Here is a 21,436-nt window from a genome sequence, read left to right on the forward strand (position 1 = left end):
GGCGCTCTTTGATCAGTTCAGGGACTTGGCGGCATCACTTTCAACTATCTCCCCCCATTTACCCCGTAATTCTTCAAGCAAAATACTACTTCATCAGTGCCTGGAAGTTGGAGACTTTTGCGATACCTTTCTGCTACTTCAAAACTCTCTGAGGTGCACGGAACCGCCTTTAGTTGTGGAACGGTAGCTTTGATTGCGCTGAGGCCTGTTTCAATGGCTTTCCTGGAAGTCGACAAAATCTTCCCTTTTTGAACGCGTTCCCGAATTCTAACAAAGGAACGAGTCATTTAGAGTCATTTCTAGGCGCTATCTATCTCGACCATGCAAAAAGCCACCATTGATGGGCCAACGGTCCAGTATCAGCAGCCACCTTTTGCTTTGACCCACATATTGCCTCCTCGGTGGCATGCTATAAAACATGGCGTATCGCTCAGTTGACGAGATATCGAGTTTTCTCCTGAACACTCATCTATACTTTTCCAACACAAATTTATAGCTCCACAGTGAGTGACTGTCGTGTTGCTTCCAAAAAGAGAGTATTTTGTTTGCTCACATCAAAGGATCTCTGTTTCTGATTTGCAGGTTCCATCATGGCTCAAATTCATGATGCAGAAGCAATTGAGCCACTTGACCAATGGCGCACAGTGGATATCATTGACGATGAAGGTAAGCAAATATCTTAAAGCACATATAGCAGTAATTAATGTCTTCATGATCTTCTAGTTGAACCACCTGCTTCCGAGCCTTCTAACACCACCTCGGACACAGAGGCGCGCCTCGCCTCTACGATGCCAGGCAATATTATGGTTGATAGTGGTGTAAGATCTACATCAGGAGATCAATCCAGCGACTGTGCAAGCTCAGGGGCAAGCACTCATGAGCGTGGCGTACAGACCACAGAGTCACTTGGATCCGAATACGACTTCTGCCGCGTCGATCGTCCGCAGGATGTGGGCGCAACGTCCATTGTAAATAATGGTACTCTCAACTTAACTGTTCAAAAGTTCTACCAAGTCAACGCAACACCGGCTTCTGCAGAAGTCGGGCGACCACCCCCTGAGATTGAAAACGCACCCCAACGAAATAACGTTTGGTCTTCAACATTCCTCCCGTTTATCCGCAACGTCATAGATACCGTGTTCAGTTCCCTTATCGAGAATTGGGTTGCAGAGGACCGCTGGGGAAGCCTGTGGAAGTGGCTCATTCTTGTGTTGCGTTTGTTTTTAGGTCAATGATTCCTCTTTTGCTCTCGCCTCTCATCGCCATGTTATCTTAATTTTTGTTATCGTACCTGTATGATCATGTGTCTTTTTTTCTGTCTTGTCCCTCTATCCTGTCCTGTAATATACTTACTGTATTGTTCCATATGATAGCGTGCCACATGAGATTTGATGTGTGGAGAGAAATAAGTGGTGTTACTACAAAATACACAATTGATGGAAAGAAGAAAAAAAAGAGTAAGAAACCGTCCAACTGGTATAGACCATATAATCCCGCCTAGTCGAATTTGTCAATGAATGGTCATCGTAGCCGTCATAGATGATCGTAATGTCGTATTTGAGACGGAATGCGTGGCTCAAAGTCAGTGCCCAGGGCTGCCCGCCGCCATACGTGCCTCAACAACCTTAGCCTCAAACTTTCTGCCTTCCTCCTCCGCCCGCTCAAGCATTTTGTTCAGCTTTTCTTCCCTTGTATCCAACTTCTGATCCATACCCAAGATGAGCATTCGTACCTGCTCGATCTGAGCCAATGCCGCCTGTCGCTGAGCCTCTCTCTGGTCGTTGTCATGTGGATGCTGGGAGGACGACGATGGCGCCGGACTACCTGAGGAGCGAGGGGGTATCGCCGTTGATTTTTCACCACGCAGGGAGGGTGTGGGGGAGTGATTGCGCGCCATACTGAATGAAATGGGGGATGATATGGTGTTCGATCGTTGGTGGAGTACGCTCAGCCCCCCGCTGAGGCCTGAAGAAGAGCGAATGGGGACATTGGATGAAGAAGGGATTTCGAGGTTTGCCTGGTGAGATTGTGTGTTGAGTTGACGATACAGATCGTTAAGTTGGGATCAAGCACCTGCCAATTGTCCCCTGCAAGTCTCGTCAATTCACGCTCAAGCATTTTCTCTCGAGCTTTGGCTCTATGAGATATAAATTTATCAATTTATTCCGCACAATAATTCGTAGTAGAACTCACCTTTCAATATCAGCCATGCATTTTTCATTCTCTCTTTGTGTCCCTTGCAAAATGAGGTCGAGATTCTTGAATTCTTTCTCAAGTCGCTGAACCTCTTCGATCGGCGGGCGTTGGGCAAGTTGTGTTTGCAAGGCAGTAATGGTCATCTGAAGCTGTGATACATTATAAGTAATTATGTTCAGCATACAACTTTCAAAGACGTACTCTATCACACTCTCGATCTTTCTCCAGCAGCTGGCGTCGTAACACATCCTCGTTAGACTCATCTCCTTCCCGTAACACCCCAAGATCATCTGCAGCAAGCGCAAGGGAAGGTCTAGCGTGGTTACGCACACTTTGAGCGCGGCGCATGACAATGAGGAAATGATGGTGGGGAACAAATTTGGCGGCGACCACAAGCGTTTGTCCTTCGTTCTCCGACGACCAACGCGAACTCTTGGCACTGCACGATCACGTGATTACTTCAGGAACGTCGCGCAGCTTGCGCGCAGCGAACTTAGGTGTGTCCAGCGCGGGTTTGGCTGGCTTGGGTTGAACCATACAAATTCAATCTCAAGAGACCAGAGTGATTTTTGTGAGCCTATGAAAGCAATTTTATTTTCATAAGAATTTATATAAGCACTCGTAATCCCATTTCCAACTGATGATTTGAATGACCACAATTTAGGGGGGCAGCATCTTTTGGGGCATTTGCGTTGTTATAGATTCAACATATTTCTAGCAGTTACAGCTTTATTTATATGCAAAGAATTTTGAGATAAAGAGTGTGAGATCAACAGGTCTCTCTGTAGTCATTAGGGCGTTATTGTTTTGAAGCTCGAATTACTCTCAAGTCAGAGTCAGTGATGAAGCACAATAGTACCCCTGATAAGATCTTCACGCAAAAAAAGATAACTGTAGATTTGATAAGACTACATTATGATTAAAATAACAAGGATCATAATACAGATAGCGCTACGACGCATAGGGAAAGGCTTCAAAAAATAGATGAAACTGTTACTAAACAGCCATTGGTGAGGATCACTAGCAAACCTCTTGGATAAATAAAATGACCAAAGGTAGCAATGAGAAATCATTTATCCGCATGTAGGAAAAACCTAGCTGTCCTCAATCTTCAATCCAGAAATACAGCGGACAGTATGGCGGCCATCAACTCAACTCAGAAAATTCTACGTCGCTAATAGCAAATAGCATATAAAAATACGCACCATTCACCCCAATCATAGTACTAAGGAATCAGCAAGGGGTGTTCAAAAACTATCTTCGCTTTCTCTTGCACTTGCCCAAGGCACTGATGTCTGGTATTTTTAGACTGTTCAATTACCAAGGTATTTTTTGTGTGTTTTGATTAGCTCTTCGGTTCACGATGAGAACAAGATGATAAGGGATAGTGACTCGGGGAACGCACTACTATATCCCATAGAAGAACAAAGGCTTCCTAGCCTGGTATTGAAACTTCGGTGGAGGGAGTCATCCGAAATCCTCAACTTTTCAGTGCGGTTCGTGATTTGACAAAGGCAAACATTCGTCAGCGCAAGTCTCTGCCGGCACTGATTCCACCTGAGATAAAAATAGAAAATAGATATCTGTCTGCGTATGTGGGTTGAACATCAGGATCACGTCTTGGGACAGTGGGACTTGCATTGTCTCGAATCCGTAATTAATCAAGTGTTAAAGCATTATTGTTGTGTTGACATCAATTGAGATTAGGTCGCATTCATGTAGGGGCAAAACCACAGCGATGCCAGTCCAGTCTAAGAATCCACCCATACTGCCCACATACTTACTTACAACCTCAATTCATAGCTGTATCACCTGTGAAACGCACAGAGTTCCAGATATTCGCAATCGGTAGGATACAAAAACCGATATTATTCAAGTTGGCGACAAGACCTTTTTCTTGAAAAATTCGACCGACTAAACGACAACCGGCTTTGCACGCAGCGGATGTAGTGATTGATTAAAATAGATTTGCAACAATAAGATTTAGAAGCTGTAATTTTCACATGTTTCGTTCATTCTCAAATCTCCAGGTATGCGCGTGAGAGACTGGCTGTCAAATTGAGTGCGTTGATGGAGAATCATCGGTTCCTGTACATCGGCCACTGCTCGACAGGAGAATAGAAAGTACATCGATAAAGTTTTGGATACCACATTGGAGTGTCTCGCATTCTGATACGTGACGGGCGCTGGATGGTAGCCATGTAGCGAAGATAATTGTAGATCCGTTGGATGCACCATCACGGTATTTGGAAAATCACAACTGGCATATTTCGCCTTCGTTAATACATCTATGTATACTTGACTCGTATCAAAGTTCGAACTACCGGGGCCTTGGCCCAAAACTAATGCAAGTGTCCACCTCCATTCAAGGCATTGTTCTATCAAGTGCTGTGTGTATTTGGATGTCCTGAATGGGAGACTGCGCTGTCCATGTGGCGAGTCATATACTCTCACAGATGTTCGTTCAGCTTGCTCTATGCATCATTAGTGATGACAAAAAGTGATAAAAGAACACTCAACAGACCATTCTTTGTTCAGATTAAGTCATGAAACGTAGAACAGACCCAGTAGTGATCCAATGTTAGATGAAATATACTATAATTTAATGTATTTGGGTAATACAATGGACGGTAAATTACTGTGAAATACGGTTACAACAGAGACTACAGTACAAAATGAGGAGCTCTACTCCAAAAAAATCTACAATGATTTCATTCAAAAAAATTTGATGCGGAGGAATGTGTATCAGAATAATTGTGCAACTTGGGAATTGTAAAAAAAAATTGGACGTAAGGACAGAGCGCGACCCGCAATGCTGGGGTCGGTCGGAATTGATCAAGAAAGAGGTCGTAGAAGTAGTAAAAATCACCAGAGCAAACGATCCATTTCCCGCTCTCTTCTAAGATGCGAGACAGTCATCTCCGCGTCCGCCAGAAGAGGGAAAACCTGGCCATCTCCATTCTTGTCCAAGGAAAGCGCACGCTGTTCATCTCCCATCATCCACACCCGTGCATGAATATTAAATGCACGCGTCTCGCGCTTCTCGAACAGCCTTGTGGGGATGGGTATCCAGAACTGGAGATACCACCCTCTCACAGAGGCCGCTCCACCGTATTCATTGTATCCCAATAACGCATTCAACCCATCTCTCCTATGCACACGTGTACGACCGTTACGCTCAATGCCTGGTTTGGTGTATGTGCGCGTCCATTTCCCGTCGAGCGTTATTCCACTTTGGCTGATCCCTTTACCGGATTGTGGTCGGTCACTGGAGATGAGATCATCATTGGCTGTTCCAGTCTTGCACCCTGAGTAGTAAGTCGCGTACTCGTGCTGCGGATCGTTTCGCGACATGGGTGAGGCAAATGGAATGTCTTCGCATCGGATATCAATGAGTGATACGTCGGGGAGAGAGAGGGGTTTTCCAGACCACCTCTGTGGGTCTTTTGCCATGATACAAAGCATCACGGGGAAAGCAACGTTGGAGCTGTATAGGAGGCTCATCGGTAATTCATTCTTTTAGCCTAAAATATCGACTCACTTATCACCCATGTCCCAAACTTCAAAATGGGATGTCTGAGGGAAGACGATGGATAGCTCACAATCAGCTGCCCCGAGGTGCATGCATCCCCATGCATCTTGCTTTGAGGCTGAAGGGTTGGCAACTTTTGTCGGTTTAGCGCTTTGAATAACTTTCACCGGAAGCATCGGGACCGTTGCTGACGGAGTTCCCAAAGGGTGCTGGGGCTCGCGATTTTGGCACAGTGTACGTAGTGGGAGAGGATCAGGGAGACCCGTCAGTTTCCTGTCAAGGGAGTTGTGGGCACCAGGATCATCGGAACCCAGAGACAAGTTGGGCTTGAGCATAGCAGACGGCCGATTAATTGTCCTTACGCCGCTCTCACTACGCGATCGAGCCAGTGTTTTTGCCTTCTTGACGCCCATATTTTCCATCACCACTTTGGAATGTCTATTGAGCGGAAACGGTATTTCATTTTCGAGTAATTCATCGTCTTCGATTGGCGCTGAGAATGGCGGAGCATTATTTGAGGGTAAGGTAGTATCAATCGTAGATCCAGAGCTGGAAGCTGCACTCCCAGGAGAGCTGGGTAGGGGTGGTAGATAGTCCATATCCCAGCAAGATAGGTCATCCGAGACGTCAATAGATAGATACGGTGTCGTGTATGTCGCGGCTCCAGTGGCGGTAACGTGGTGGGTCTGGTCTACATTGAGGTCCTTTAACGCTGGCTTGGATACTGAGACCTTCTCTTTAGTGTCGACGGAGTTCTCGACAGTAGGCTTGCGTGGTCCTTTCTCGAATACACCAAAGTCCAAGAAGATGACAGAAGAAGGGAGGAATGATTTTAATTTGTGTTTGATGGCGCCAGCGCTGTTAATAGTCAAAAGAGTTGTTTCATGACTCCCCTCATCGGTGGAATTTTTAGATATTGAGAATCGTGAGCGGATGGTTTCGACGGAGGTGGTACGTCGGTGAACAATATCTTTATTTCCCTGATCTGACGAGGAGTGACTCCGGTGAGTGAAAACGGCTGACTCGGCGGACCGTATCCGCCGCGGACCTGAAATCCTCCGACCGGATTGCGCTTGTGCTGAATTTGGAGGCATAGTAGCATTTTCCCGGAACGATGATGATGATCCAGTTGTGCATGTATCCCGGGTAGGCTGATATACCGATGAGTCCTCCATATCCATGACGAGCATGTGTAGTGGTTATAGAGATTAAATGCTGAAATCTATATGAAAGGGATAAAGGAACGACAAAGAAAAACAAAAGGAGTGAATAGGATAAGGTTAAAAAAGAAAGGAAATTTTATTTTGAAAGGAGTGTGGGTGAGGAGTATGATGGTCAACAGAATGCGTTACCGACCATAAGCCTTGTTGGTGATCGACTGAGTACAAGAGTTTTTGGGTATAATAAAAGTTGGGGTTGGTCAAGGGAAAGACAGGGCGCCCTTATGACGAAGCCAGCGCTGCCTGGCATAATAAAGACTAAGAAAATATTCTTAAGCCTGTCTTGACTTGTTGATCTCGGGGATGAACACCTACCGATTGGGGCCACTCCGCTAGGTGCCTGTGCTAAATTCTAACCTGGACTTCAAAACATTTCAGTCATTGCTTACTCTTGAATAACATGCAGTGTAAGGACCGCAAATTCAATTCGTCAGCAACGAGGAGGAAAGTAGTAGAGATATACGTGAGCATTTACTTCACGGGGGATAGAGGTTGAGGTTCATTCTCGGTCGGTCAAGTCGGAAGTCATTCATGTCCATTGCAACTTGCAACGTGCCCGGTTGCACATGGAGCGGAGCGTGAGAACAATTGTCTAAAAATAAATCAATCAGGGACACACCTGATATCCTTCAAAATATCATATAAAATTGCCTTTGAAAAAGTAAAAAATAAGTAATTCAAGAGTCAGAGTTGAAGCTTGAAGCAGTACTTACAAGGATGTACTACAAATTAAACAAAGACTCAGGATACTAAGACAATTTAATCAACTATTGTGCCGGATCAAATTGCGCCTCTCAACGGCGCCGCTGTTTGCCGGAATTAAAGTCACCGAATCTGGCCCACTTTGAACGATTATTCTCAATCTTCAACTCAACTTGAACTCATTACTCAACTTGCACCTACGTTTTCGACCGCGTTTAGCTTCGACGGCTCAATATTAATGTTTTATTGATACCAGCAACTCCTTTGACGAATTTAACCTCGCCTTCTCACCTCCTCTTGTTAGCATAATCCACTAGTACTTCAAGCTCGTGTAGTACTTCTTCAGCATCTGATTTCTGGCGTTCAAAAACGAAAAAGGACCTCTGTGAAGCTGGATATTTGGCCCTCCTTGTACACGCGTGCTTTAAAAGCAGACAACTACTCATGTGCGTAAAGAAGGGGTCTTCGTTGAAAGTCGTGTTGCCAGACCACTGTGCCTTTAATCATCTCCCTGGATACAATTTAGAGTTCCAGTGCGCAAACCGCTCGTTCACGCTCGTTTGCATTACAAAGTACCACTCTATTGGGGATTCAGACCTGTACACTGCTTGTTACAGTACAAAAATGCTCTTCTTCTCGACCCTGCAGTACGGAAGCGGGCATTATCCCTGGCGACAGGATCATGCCTCGCTCGCATCCATAATACTGGGTTCAGTCAAGACTTGCTCTAGATCGGACGACGTTGACTCCATTTTTTCTTTCTATCTTCCTGCGAGGACCTTTTGCAACGTTGTGTTTTGTTATACAACTTTCCGCTTTTCCCCAGAGTAAGCTGGACGATCATTGCTTCTGGTTTAAAGCACTTGTGGGGAATTTATGCCCTTTCACAACTCCAGAACCCATGCGTCGGTCCGTTCCTTGAAATTGGCTTGGCCAACCTTTTAGCCGTGTCTCCAACGTTGGTAAACACTTCCTCAATTTTAAATTGATATTTGTCGTCATCTCTACCTACATTTCATCGTGCCAAGCACAGGGGTTCGAATATCTATAAAACTTGCGAACCAGAACGATTCACGTTCGTTTTCATCCTTTTCTTTTGACCGGCCTGGCATCGTTGTTTTTTTGACCTGGTGTCTTTTTTGAGTCGACCTCACTTCGTTTCGTTTCGTTTCGTTTCTTCTTCAGTTAATTCGTTCTTTTTTCTAAACATTTTTCTTTGGGATACTTTTGAATCACTTCTCCAATGGCACGCTTCCCTACTTCCTTGGTCTCTTTCCTCATTCTCGCTTGTGCATTCCAAGCCAATGCTGGTACGCTCCTATCTATATTTAACATCTACTTTACACTTAAAGCAATATTTAGCTCCTCTTCAGGGTCGTGGTGCAGGCAAAGCAGGCTCTGTTAACGCATGTACCTCAGCACAAACTTCGCTCGTTACCCAAATCAAGTCAGCCAATGATGCTCTCATCAAAACTGCCAACTCTTCCCCTAAGTAGGTCTGATTGCTACTGCGCAGATACCACCTTTACAATTTCTTGACAACAGGGATGTTGCTCTGATCGAATCCCTGACCGCCATCCAGAAAGGATTGAAGGAGTCTTTGAGTGGAGTTAATAACGTCGCCGATTCTCTCTCCAAGGGCAGCACTCCTTCTCTCACCAGCTTCAGTTTGATTGCTAGTGGACTGGACAATGCCAGGACTGCCCTGTCCGGCACCAAAGCGTAAGCCAGTCATTGACTCATCGCATCGCATTCTTATATTTTTCTGATTTGCATTTACACAGTGTTGATGCAAGTAAAGCCACACAGCTCCTCAAATCTGTCCAGGATAAGATCAACAAGGCCCTCGCTGCTGGAACGAAAGTTGTCGAGGCATGCGGGACATCCAGTGTTACCACCACCCTCGCCATCGAGTCCAAATCCGCATCGGAGACCGCGACCGCCGTTGAAAGCGCCAGTACCACCGAGAGTGTTTCCGCGTCCACGATGAGTACCGATCACGCTTCCGCCACAACCACAGCTGCCGCCGAGTCTGCCTCTGTCACGGAGTCGGCGTCCGCTTCGACTACTTCGGATGCCGCTGCTACAACGACTGCTATTGAGTCTGTCACGGAGTCGGCGTCCGCTTCGACTACTTCGGATGCCGCTGCTACAACGACTGCTGTTATGTCTGAGGTGGTGACGTCTTCCTCGAGTGCTGCGGAGACCTCCTCAACTGCCGCCGCTGCAACAGACACATGCCCTCCTCAAGTGGTAAGCTCTTTGTCTTGTTATGCCTCCTGCGATCAGTCGTTTAAATGCCCTTTTTCCTCAGACCGTCACACAAGCTGGTGCTGCTGTAACCAAGACCATTACCAAAGCTGCTATCCAGACGAAGACCGTGATTAAAGCTGGCGCCGCCGGCAAAGTGAGTGATTCACCTTTCGTTCTTGCATCTGCATACTTATTCACCATCAACAGCAGAAGACTGTTACTGTTACCGCCGCCGCTGTTGTAAGCACAATTTCTCGTCTTGGTTGTATGATTCTTACAATTCGCCTCAGACCGTCACCGTCACTGCCGATGCCACTGCCACAGAATCTGCGAGTGTATCTGAGGCTGCTTCCACTACGGAGACATCTACATCTGCTGCTGCGACCGAAACCAAGAAGAAGGTCCTCCTCGAGAAGCCCAAAGTCGCCGAGAAAGCCAAGGGCCCCAAACGCGTAGAAGACAAGGGCCCCAAACGTGCGGACGACAAGAAGAAGGGCAGGAAGTCGTCGACCTCCGAGGCAGCTACCAGCACGGTCGAGACTGCTACCGCCACCGCTTCTGAGACCGCCGCATCAGAGACTGCCACCGCCAGCGAATCATCGACAGTCAGCGCTTCCGAGACTTCAAGCGTCGCTGAGACCGCTGTAAGCACCTCCGCTGCTGCCACGTCGACTACCGCCGCTTCGCAGGAAACCGGTCGACCCGACCATCCTGGAACCAACGACGACCTCCCCACCGTCGGCAAACGCTTCTTTGACTACATTGTCAAGCACCCTGCGCGCAGTGCCACGAACTAGGATTCCCATTCTTCTCTTTGCCTAGCGAGAGGATGGAGATGAAGTTGGTTCGAATTTTTTTTTAATACAAAGGACTTAATTAGCCACACTCCTTGCGCACGATGACGCTCGATGCGTTGGCCCTCTTCCGGAGTTCTGCTTTTTTGCGTCTTTCACACAGATCCCTTTTTATTTTGTTTTGGTGCCTTTTCGAATTGATACGTATGGAAGAAAGGAAGAAGTGAGGTCGGGCTGTTTTGAATGGACTTTTTTTTGGACAATTAGCATTTAAAACAGCGCCTTTTAGTCGGTCGTTTAGAATTTATGGATGTTTTACATACATGTCAGAGTGTGACCACTACGCACCAAAGGGTAAGGTGTGTCTTGAGGGTGTTGTCGTAAGTGTTTCGGGCCAGTAGTAAGATGCCGCTGGAGGACGGCATGTTTTTGCTTTTTGACATTATTGCTTGTGTGCTGAGACCAATCTTATTCGCGCTAGCAGCTTTGAAAACTGAGTTTTGTATCGGGCTTGATATAAGACCATGCCTTTGAAGTGAATGGTATTAGGTGCTAGAAGATATTCTAAATTATAAATATTAGTCCGGTTGTGCCGCCTGTGCATGTTGTCAGAATTGAACACCGGGTTGACAGGGTGCAGGTAAACATACCACACTGCCTGCTCTCAACCCAAAGATTCATAATCCTTGAGAACTGCTCCTGCATCCTTTTTCGAGTGATCACGGATAAGCTGGAAGGTATATTTCGAGTCGCTCTCGTCATCCACGTTTTCCGGAATCAAATCGATAAGGTTTTCCAAGGCCTCCCGCATAATGTCAAAGATGTAATTTGATGTACTCGCGATGGAATCATGGTCAAGATCTTGAAATGCAAGGTGGATTTGTTCCGCTGCGGTACGCATAATCCGATGAGCTTCGACTTCCGTCTCGCCTGCCTTGATCATACGAGACAAATCCTTGAACAAATCGTCGACTTCCTCCTGAGGGATACGAGCAAATGCTTGGTAAAGCTTCTTGAAGTATATCAGAGTCTCTGCGGAATCCTCCAGGTTGATATTACTGTAGGACATATCCGCTCGCTGGAGATATATGACGTTGACCAAAAGTCCAAGTGTAATTTCACCCTCTTCAACAAGGTCATACATCGTAGCCAGCGTCAATATATTGAATAAAACGAGGGTGCCTACACCACACATCAGTCTCTATAACAGTTTCTAGTGGTACCTGCTACACACCGATGGTGGCACCCATTAACCGAGACCTGGGCTTTCCATCTGCTCTAAACCGAAGTTTGGCGAGCAAACTCCCTCCTCTTTGTTGATATAATTGTGGTCTGGGCAGTGATGAGTGCAATGAACGTCTCGGTATCTGGGGTCCTTGTCGGATGAGAGTGGCTGGCCGACGCACTATTGCCCTCCAGGCGAGCATGGAATGGGGAGAAGAGTTCAGAAGTGTTGTGAGGAGGCGGTGTGGAAATGGGCAGAAACATCATATATTATGTAATATCATTCGGCACTTGTTCGGCAAGAACGATTTCTCACGCAAACAGACATCAGCGCCAGCGTTTCTCGTACTTGTCATTAACATTCGCTCACATTCTTTCCTTGTCACAACTACTTTACTCGTTACACGTCGATTTGAGGTCGAAATTCTAGTCAAATTTTCCTGCAAAATGAATGCGGGTGCCTCGCAGGGCAAGAAATTTCTCAATCGGAAAAGACTCTCAGGTGCATTGTCCGGTTTCGCGGATTTCAGAGCCAAGTTCTCGCGGATTTGAGGGCCAAAATGGGGGTCGAAGGCGGACAAAGCTTGTCGGGGCTTTTGTGTGGGTCAGCAAATTTTATTGCTGCAACTACTATGTCACATCGTCGTGCCATGGGATGCCATGAGCCACGCGGAATTCGGTCCACTCAGACCATTTCTCTTCTGCTATTTCGTATGCCGGCTCCCAATCCACGCACGTATGTGTTGCCCCAAATCTCTCTGCAGTGAAATTTCGCTTCGTAAAGTCGCCAGGTTCAAGCGTCGCATCCGCAGAACAAAGCGTATACTGCCGAAGGTAATTGAAGCAGTGCAAAATATGGTGCTGTCGTGGTAGGGTAAAGTTGTTCCATCCTTTTTCTATCACATTTCGAATAGCCCTCAGGCAATGAAGTTCGTGAAACATGGCGACTGCGAACATCCTTTTCTCCTTTCCTAGTCGAATATGGCCGTCTCCTACGGACGCCGTCCACAACCACTCTTGCTCCGACTCGGGTGCAACGAGGTCGAAATGCACGCTCTCCTGTACGACCATCTTTACAAGTTTTTCTTCGATTGGAAGGCGCTTTGGATGGTCACCTCCGATAAATGCTGCAAAGGGTTAGTGAAGACGGTGGATGGTGAAAAGGGAGGCTTACAATACGAATCCAGAGGCCTTATTACATGGCTCCTTCTGGCGTGAGCCTTTACAGCGACAAGATTCTTGACGCTTTTTGCGAATTCAACCAATGACCACGTCAAATACAGCGAAGATGCAGCCAAGAGTGTAATGCCCAAGAGTAGCGCTCGATGTCGTTTACCACTGTGTAGCATCGCGTGCTAGAAGGGCTGCTGTTTTTTTCGGACATTAGTTTGTCTCGAGCTCATTTGAATTGTGCAGACCTCAGAGCTTTTTGGAGAAATGGATAAATTCAAAACAATTCCCTTGAGCTAACATGTTCACAGGGACCTCTATCACCTCGGTAAACATTCTACCGAAGTGTTGATGTTGTCAAAATATATCCCATTAGGGCGCAAATGTGCCAGCCGCCCCATCCCCGTTTCTCCAGCTCTAAAGGCGTAAACAAGCAGTGCTAACACCGACGTGCGACACCCAGGGGAGTAGGTCGGGCTCGGACTCTTTTGAAACGACAAGTTCCCGCCAACCAAAATTTTGGGTCCAAGTTGCAAATTTTCATCGAGTTGCCGCCAATGTCTGTTTTTCTTCAAGGTTGCGCAAGTGGTCTCTGTTCCTATTTTTAGCCTCGTCGTCGGCTGATCGTCCTAGTTTGCTTTTCTGGAGGAGACGGCAGTACGATTGTTCACCGACGTTATGCATCAACATCACTTGATTTCACGGCAAAAAGAATTGGGTGCAATAGGGAGATATCGTTGATGAAGCTGAGTCTTGAGAGATTGGCCATCCTGCCGGCAGGCGTGCATAGCGCATAGTACGTTTGAGTTGATATCCAAATCGGGGTTTCAAAAAGCGACTTACTTGCGACTCGAGAGGGAAGAACGGAAGAGCCTTGGCTATTATGACTTCATGTCCAAGGTTTACGATGAAGCACAAATATATTTCAATTCCAAGGTGTGAAAACACTTATTGAATAACAAGCATTCAATTCGAAGACGGATATGGATTCTGTTTCTTTTTCAGTACATCGATGAGATACCTGCATTCGTCGCAAGTCTATTAGGCACTACAGTACGTCAGGAATGTCAATGTTGAATGTCTCCTACATATTGATATTCTTCTAGGTACAATAAATTCCTGTGGCTTCAAGCAGAAGATGTATTAAGGGCACTCTCTATCTGTCCTTGATAGACATTCTAAATCTAAACCATTTTTCTTATTCTTCTAGGCCTAGATCCCTGGGACTCCCTTTCAACATGCGCCACCAGCGATGAGAATGTGTGTTCGAACATACTGAATCAGGATGTGTATTCAATCTTCAATTATTCTGGGCTTATCGTCAAGATTCGTGTCTATACTAGTCTTGGATATAAATTTAAAGGGTCGACGATAATGTCTTTTTTCCGGGGGGAATGGCCTATTCATGTCTTAAAGCTATAGATTCCGGTCCCGAGCCAATATGGTGCAGTTAATTGTTCAATGGCATTGTCACAGCCACCCTGAATTTGACATGAGGGGTGGCGGGAAGTGAACGGGGAGCGGATTCGGGAGCAAGAGCATTATCAACACGTCAAAGAGCACAGTAGTATCAGGCACATACAATATTTCTACATAACGATTTTACAAATACACACATTAATACAAAAAAATTGTGTATAATATTATTATCACCCTGGTGGATACGGTCGGGAATTTTTTGGGACAGCGGCTGCGCAAGTGAATGGAGATTAGATGTACTTCACATTGGTCAAGGTGCGAAATGCTTAGATGACGAGTGTTCTAGAATTGTTTGAGAGGATCGGTTTTGGCCCAAGAAAGCCACAGAATGAAGTGGTGATGGGATGGTTGTGACGTCGGGCGGGAGAAAGGTGAGAGGTGTCCGGATTTGTGTACCATCCTCACTCCATGCCCTGCCATTTACAACCCGTAATATGATCAGAAGGGGTGCGATGCCCTGGTGAAAGTAAGTCAGTGATGAGGAAGGGTTGATAGCAGCAACACTGGACGTACGCTCATCTTCGACCATAGTTGGCCAAATAGAATACCCGTTCCATATTCCAGGGAAAAGGGTATGAGATACATGATTCCCAGCAGACTGTAGGGAGCGGCGGACTCGATAAGGATGGCCGCTGCACCCCCGTAGATTTGCCCGTTCTCTTTCCCGAGTGTTTTTGAGAAACGCCTAGACAGGCGGAATAAGCGAACACAGATGAAGACAGTCACCACGATGTTGAGGCATATAGTAATGGAATAGTATGCCACCGCCAGCCTGACACTATCCTTGCCGAAGAAGTCGCCATTAGGCTTCCCTGCTAGGACAAGTTGCTGGATCGCTAATGCTTCAGACAACGTTTATGAGCACACGGTTGCAAGCTAGGCGAAGGAAACACTCACCAAATCCGACCATGTATGCCAACGCAGGAAGCAAAATAACCACAAAGCTCCTTCCATAAACGAGAAAGAGGCGATATATCTGCGAAAACAATGGATATCGATTATCCCCTGGTGTGAAAATGAAGTCCCACCAGAAGTGCATCGCCCATGAACACAGAGCCGACGACCGATACTGACCCCAGGGTCTCGTATCCGACAGAGACCTCTGTCTTGATATACTGAGCAACTCCTCCAGGTCTTTCCCGATATGTGATCCACATCTCTTCTCCCCAAACGGCATTGCAGGCGACGTCAATCGTTGTCAGCAGAACCATGATTGTGCTATATACCGCGCGGAACCGTTTGCTATGCATGGAACTCTCATTCCCTCTGCGGAACAGCGATTCCAGAATCATGAAGTACACGCTTAACTCAAACCCTGTAAGGAAGTCTAGGTTGAGTATCAACTTTCGAGTAAAAGTGTGACCCACCGTACATGATCCCTCCTATGTAGCTTCCTATGTAGTAGGAATGCTCGAAAAGTGTAGTTCCTGTGGACATGGCATGCAGCGCGAGTGCGAGACCAGCTCGTTGAAGTGTGGGGTATTAAAGTGAGCTTTGGGGACAAGGGGGACGAAACAATGGCATGTGTCAATATTATGTGAAGACCTGTGTTAATAAACAAGTCATCAATAACTTAGACTCAATAAGCCTGCCACCAAACCATTTATGCCGTTCTAACCTGCGGCAGGATGTCTTGGATCTGAAAACATAAGTTTGAGACTGTGGCTATATAGTACTCTGTGTATGATGTGAGTAGATTAATGCTTAATTGGCTTAGTTGCTTCTGAATCCCATACACAAACAATGTAAGTAAATAACTATTAAGAAGCCTCTACATAGACGAGCCTGAAACAAACTCAAGAATGCCGAGCATACCTTTTTTGTCCTCGGCAGGCTTGACGGTTCGCCCAACAATATCTCTGAGAAGGGATTTACTGGCAAGGTGGTGAGCAAAATGGTTACCCCAGTTGCGGATAGATGAGTTCGTCTCCGTCAGCAGGCGCATCGCATCCTTATTATCCACGAGTACCTGGATTGCCTGTGGAATTATACCCCCTCTGCCAGTCAGGAGTGAGCGTGCAGTAAGCAAGCGGGCATCATCAGCTGCTGGTTCCCCATCTTCACCTTTCAATTTCAGCCGCCATGTCATTGACGCGTACGAAGTAGTCTCTTTCTCAGAAACAAGCCCTGCAAATCTGGCTAGTTTTGCTTGACCTTCATCAACAAGAGTACGGAGTCGTATGCGATCAAGTATTTCAGGGTCCTGCAATAATCGTAAAGAATAAGTAACGGTCAAAAGAAAGCAGCTATAGTCATACGCACCGCAGTAACGGCCCACTGCTCGAGTTCGCCCGTACGTCCCGTAACATCGCTTAACTGCCAAAGATGCTCGTCTCTCTCAGACGCCAACGTCGCCTCGACTTTCTGCCTGGCTTCGCGCTCCTCGGTCATCGCCTTCTGTAAGTTCGCCACCTTTTCACGCTCCTCAGTCATCGCTTCACGCTCCTCGGTCATCGCCTTCTGTAAGTTCGCCAACGTCGCCTCGACTTTCTGCCTGGCTTCGCGCTCCTCGGTCATCGCCTTCTGTAAGTTCGCCACCTTTTCACGCTCCTCAGTCATCGCTTCACGCTCCTCGGTCATCGCCTTCTGTAAGTTCGCCAACGTCGCCTCGACTTTCTGCCTGGCTTCGTGCTCCTCAGTCATCGCTTCACGCTCCTCGGTCATCGCCTTCTGTAAGTTCGCCACCGTTTCAGTCAAGAGTGCCTGTGAATTAAACCGTCAGAGGCAAGTCAAGAGGAAAGACGATTGAATGGGATCAATACCAAAGGATCAGAAGGAGTCGACGAGCCACCAACGGAGGCTGCGCCACTCTTCTGTGATTTGCCTTTCTTCCGCTGCGGTTTCTTTGGCTTTGTATCTGGGATGGATAAACAATTCGAAAAATCATTAATAACTCACAACCAGAGTGGAATGAAGGAGATACCTTCTTCCTGAAGTAACTCGGCCAAGGCAAGTTGATGTTGCAACTGAGTGACTTTTTCTTGCAGCATGGTATTCTCCTCGGTCAGTTGATTATTGGTTGCGACTTTTTGCTCGTAGTTCTTAAGCAAGCGAAATATGTGGTGAGCGGAAGTGACGTTGACCATGCAAAGTCCCGTCTCGCCTGCAAAAATGGTGCTGAGGGAAGCATTCGTTGGAGCTGGCATTCCGACAGAACTTGAAGTCGTGACTGGTTAATAAGTCAGCTTCTATGTGACGGTCACAATTTTGATCCCACCTGGTGCCGGCGAAGGTCGAGCTGGGTAGAAAGGTGTAACACTGATGCAAGTCTTGAGAATAACGTCTTTTTCTACGCCAACTTTCTGTCCCATCTCGGAGGCATACATATCCAAAAGATCAGCCCCAGTCTTCGTGCCTTCGACATCAAGCACCACGCTATCAATTAAAGTATGCATTTGAATGGTTAGACTGCGTGAATTCGATGATTCCGACATGGTTAGCGAGAAGACCAATGGGTAGGACAGAGAAGGCATCTTTCAAATACATAATTTATATGTCCCTTTATAATTTTCGTTATCGATTGCTGATCGATTGGCCTGTGAATCAGCAGTACTTAGGTGGATGATATGATTATCACTGACTCGGAATCCCTGATGTACCGGCTCACGAGGCCACACGAGGACACTCAAGATCGATGAACTAAGTCAACGGCTTTCTTAACAGCGTTCACTTCTTCAGAGCCTTTATGATTGGAAAGATGTTTTAATAGCATCGAACTCCAATGTGCTTTCAATAAGGGACACTTGAAGCTTGAAGCTTTGATTGAACCTGAACAGACCAGAACTCGGCAACCAACTGTCCTAAGTTAATAATATAATGAGATCATACCAAAAACAGAAGTAAAATTTGGAAGAAACGAACCTTGATTCTTCATTTGAATCAACACAGGTGACCACTGACAGAATAACCAGCTGGATATTAATATTCCGCTGAAGAAGTAACTGAGTTTCTCCGTCTGTCCGTTACATAGCAGGAATGCTTGTTGAAATTCGACAGCCGTACACGGAGCAGAATGACAGATGATAAAAATTCTAGAAGAGTGAGTCTTGGTCAGCTTCTGCGAAGAGCAGTTGTCGGAGCATTGAGGAAGCCTCCTACTTTCTGATGAGCATTCGCGACAGCTGCTTTACCTGTATTATGCATTGAGTATCGTATCAACTACCTACAGCCGCAGTCCTGAGTTGTAAAGCAGTACCGTTTATACTTCAGCATCGCATGTGAAGTTCGAAGCTCAATATTCTTAACGCAATTGAAAGAACAAGGCATACTACCTACAAAAGAACCAACTTGAATTTCTTCATTCTCTGAATATATATATGATATATGCCTGGCAAAAAGTTGAGATTCCGCCAAAAAAAAGCATTCAAGGATCCGCAGGCCAGCTAACCAGAGACGGTCGACCCCGCCCAATCCCGGGCCCCATCTCAACTCTAACCAGTGTTTTTAAAGCTGCTCGACTGTTAATAAGATCTTCATGCTATTTTACATGGACTTTTTCAAAGAGTATCTATCACAATAGTAGACTCACCTGTAATATAATACTCGTTAGACAGGTTATTAGATAAGAAGATGAAAGAAATCAACTTACCAAATGCGAATACCCGAACTTATGCCCACGCTGCACGTACTCTCCCTCTTCCGCCCTCGTCTTGATAGTGCCAATCATTATGCGCCAACACAAACGCCATGACGCGGCCAAAATATGGGCTATCAATGGGCACGATCCGTGCATTTTCGCCGTATACATCTAGAGTAGTTCGAATAGCTTGCAGCTAGATATCAAATAACATCCAAATAACATCGTCAGTTAAAGAAACAAAAGCGGAAAAATCAAAAATCAAAATATGAACATTGACAGAATAATACTCCCCAGTAATATACGTCATCTTCCCAGTCATACCCTCAACCGGCGAATGAAAGCGGCAATAATCGTGACTCTCTAGTCGTAGATACATCCTTTAGTGAATTCATATACATTAAACCCGTCTATTGAGTTCCTCTACTGTGCCGAAACTACCCTCTCCGTCACTTTCCCAAGTCACGGGAGTCCCTTTCGTCACACGTACATGGTCTAGAAAGAAATCTGTGGAAGAAGGAAGAAAAAAAGAAAAAAAAAAACTTAAACATCCCATCACTGCCTGGACTCACTCCAATCGCACCGTAAATCGCATTGGCGATGGTGCTTGTCGTCAAAATGAGCGGCACCCCAGAATCTAGGACAGCACTGGGCCACACAGCGCCGGTATTGCTCCCTCCCACATCCAAAACCGGGGAGCGGATTCGGGAGCAAGAGCATTATCAACACGTCAAAGAGCACAGTAGTATCAGGCACATACAATATTTCTACATAACGATTTTACAAATATACACATTAATACAAAAAAATTGTGTATAATATTATTATCACCCTGGTGGATACGGTCGGGAATTTTTTGGGACAGCGGCTGCGCAAGTGAATGGAGATTAGATGTACTTTACATTGGTCAAGGTGCGAAATGCTTAGATGACGAGTGTTCTAGAGAGGATCGGTTTTGGCCCAAGAAAGCCACAGAATGAAGTGGTGATGGGATGGTTGTGACGTCGGGCGGGAGAAAGGTGAGAGGTGTCCGGATTTGTGTACCATCCTCACTCCATGCCCTGCCATTTACAACCCGTAATATGATCAGAAGGGGTGCGATGCCCTGGTGAAAGTAAGTCAGTGATGAGGAAGGGTTGATAGCAGCAACACTGGACGTACGCTCATCTTCGACCATAGTTGGCCAAATAGAATACCCGTTCCATATTCCAGGGAAAAGGGTATGAGATACATGATTCCCAGAAGACTGTAGGGAGCGGCGGACTCGATAAGGATGGCCGCTGCACCCCCGTAGATTTGCCCGTTCTCTTTCCCGAGTGTTTTTGAGAAACGCCTAGACAGGCGGAATAAGCGAACACAGATGAAGACAGTCACCACGATGTTGAGGCATATAGTAATGGAATAGTATGCCACCGCCAGCCTGACACTATCCTTGCCGAAGAAGTCGCCATTAGGCTTCCCTGCTAGGACAAGTTGCTGGATCGCTAATGCTTCAGACAACGTTTATGAGCACACGGTTGCAAGCTAGGCGAAGGAAACACTCACCAAATCCGACCATGTATGCCAACGCAGGAAGCAAAATAACCACAAAGCTCCTTCCATAAACGAGAAAGAGGCGATATATCTGCGAAAACAATGGATATCGATTATCCCCTGGTGTGAAAATGAAGTCCCACCAGAAGTGCATCGCCCATGAACACAGAGCCGACGACCGATACTGACCCCAGGGTCTCGTATCCGACAGAGACCTCTGTCTTGATATACTGAGCAACTCCTCCAGGTCTTTCCCGATACGTGATCCACATCTCTTCTCCCCAAACGGCATTACAGGCGACGTCAATCGTTGTCAGCAGAACCATGATTGTGCTATATACCGCGCAGAACCGTTTACTATGCATGGAACTCTCATTCCCTCTGCGGAACAGCGATTCCAGAATCATGAAGTACACGCTTAACTCAAACCCTGTAAGGAAGTCTGGGTTGAGTATCAACTTTCGAGTAAAAGTGTGACCCACCGTACATGATCCCTCCTATGTAGCTTCCTATGTAGTAGGAATGCTCGAAAAGTGCTGTTCCTGTGGACATGGCATGCAGCGCGAGTGCGAGACCAGCTCGTTGAAGTGTGGGGTATTAAAGTGAGCTTTGGGGACAAGGGGGACGAAACAATGGCATGTGTCAATATTATGTGAAGACCTGTGTTAATAAACAAGTCATCAATAACTTAGACTCAATAAGCCTGCCACCAAACCATTTATGCCGTTCTAACCTGCGGCAGGAATGTCTTGGATCA

The 21,436-nt window shown here is 46.3% G+C and overlaps 8 protein-coding genes across 8 annotated transcripts; 2 read left to right on the forward strand and 6 right to left on the reverse strand.

Annotated features, from left to right (window-relative positions):
- Positions 1-590: 590 nt before the first annotated feature.
- JR316_0000155 (uncharacterized protein) lies at positions 591-1,235 on the forward strand (the record flags this gene model as incomplete). Its single annotated transcript, XM_047885970.1, has 2 exons — positions 591-666; positions 724-1,235. The coding sequence occupies 2 exons, from the start codon at positions 591-593 to the stop codon at positions 1,233-1,235; spliced, it is 588 nt and encodes a 195-aa protein (XP_047753716.1).
- A 347-nt stretch (positions 1,236-1,582) lies between these two features.
- JR316_0000156 (uncharacterized protein) lies at positions 1,583-2,544 on the reverse strand (the record flags this gene model as incomplete). The annotated part of the gene is made up of 4 exons (XM_047885971.1): positions 1,583-2,017; positions 2,074-2,137; positions 2,194-2,345; positions 2,398-2,544. The coding sequence occupies 4 exons, from the start codon at positions 2,542-2,544 to the stop codon at positions 1,583-1,585; spliced, it is 798 nt and encodes a 265-aa protein (XP_047753717.1).
- A 2,517-nt stretch (positions 2,545-5,061) lies between these two features.
- Positions 5,062-6,918, reverse strand: JR316_0000157 (uncharacterized protein; the record flags this gene model as incomplete). Its single annotated transcript, XM_047885972.1, has 2 exons — positions 5,062-5,683; positions 5,738-6,918. 2 exons carry the CDS (start codon positions 6,916-6,918, stop codon positions 5,062-5,064), a joined length of 1,803 nt encoding a protein of 600 aa, XP_047753718.1.
- A 1,975-nt stretch (positions 6,919-8,893) lies between these two features.
- Positions 8,894-10,700, forward strand: JR316_0000158 (uncharacterized protein; the record flags this gene model as incomplete). Its single annotated transcript, XM_047885973.1, has 7 exons — positions 8,894-8,960; positions 9,013-9,142; positions 9,196-9,372; positions 9,435-9,903; positions 9,965-10,057; positions 10,111-10,143; positions 10,194-10,700. 7 exons carry the CDS (start codon positions 8,894-8,896, stop codon positions 10,698-10,700), a joined length of 1,476 nt encoding a protein of 491 aa, XP_047753719.1.
- A 661-nt stretch (positions 10,701-11,361) lies between these two features.
- On the reverse strand, positions 11,362-12,124 carry JR316_0000159 (uncharacterized protein; the record flags this gene model as incomplete). Its single annotated transcript, XM_047885974.1, has 2 exons — positions 11,362-11,879; positions 11,932-12,124. The coding sequence occupies 2 exons, from the start codon at positions 12,122-12,124 to the stop codon at positions 11,362-11,364; spliced, it is 711 nt and encodes a 236-aa protein (XP_047753720.1).
- Positions 12,125-12,551: 427 nt separating this feature from the next.
- On the reverse strand, positions 12,552-13,270 carry JR316_0000160 (Oxidase ustYa; the record flags this gene model as incomplete). Its single annotated transcript, XM_047885975.1, has 2 exons — positions 12,552-13,048; positions 13,096-13,270. The coding sequence occupies 2 exons, from the start codon at positions 13,268-13,270 to the stop codon at positions 12,552-12,554; spliced, it is 672 nt and encodes a 223-aa protein (XP_047753721.1).
- A 1,550-nt stretch (positions 13,271-14,820) lies between these two features.
- JR316_0000161 (uncharacterized protein) lies at positions 14,821-18,004 on the reverse strand (the record flags this gene model as incomplete). Its single annotated transcript, XM_047885976.1, has 10 exons — positions 14,821-15,027; positions 15,084-15,412; positions 15,468-15,546; positions 15,599-15,885; positions 15,938-15,997; positions 16,386-16,773; positions 16,833-17,273; positions 17,333-17,427; positions 17,494-17,739; positions 17,788-18,004. The coding sequence occupies 10 exons, from the start codon at positions 18,002-18,004 to the stop codon at positions 14,821-14,823; spliced, it is 2,349 nt and encodes a 782-aa protein (XP_047753722.1).
- Positions 18,005-20,053: 2,049 nt separating this feature from the next.
- On the reverse strand, positions 20,054-21,005 carry JR316_0000162 (uncharacterized protein; the record flags this gene model as incomplete). Its single annotated transcript, XM_047885977.1, has 4 exons — positions 20,054-20,251; positions 20,308-20,636; positions 20,692-20,770; positions 20,823-21,005. 4 exons carry the CDS (start codon positions 21,003-21,005, stop codon positions 20,054-20,056), a joined length of 789 nt encoding a protein of 262 aa, XP_047753723.1.
- Between the last annotated feature and the right edge of the window lie 431 nt (positions 21,006-21,436).

This window comes from Psilocybe cubensis, chromosome 1, assembly GCF_017499595.1.
Source record: "Psilocybe cubensis strain MGC-MH-2018 chromosome 1, whole genome shotgun sequence".
Taxonomy (NCBI): Eukaryota; Fungi; Basidiomycota; class Agaricomycetes; order Agaricales; family Agrocybaceae; genus Psilocybe; species Psilocybe cubensis.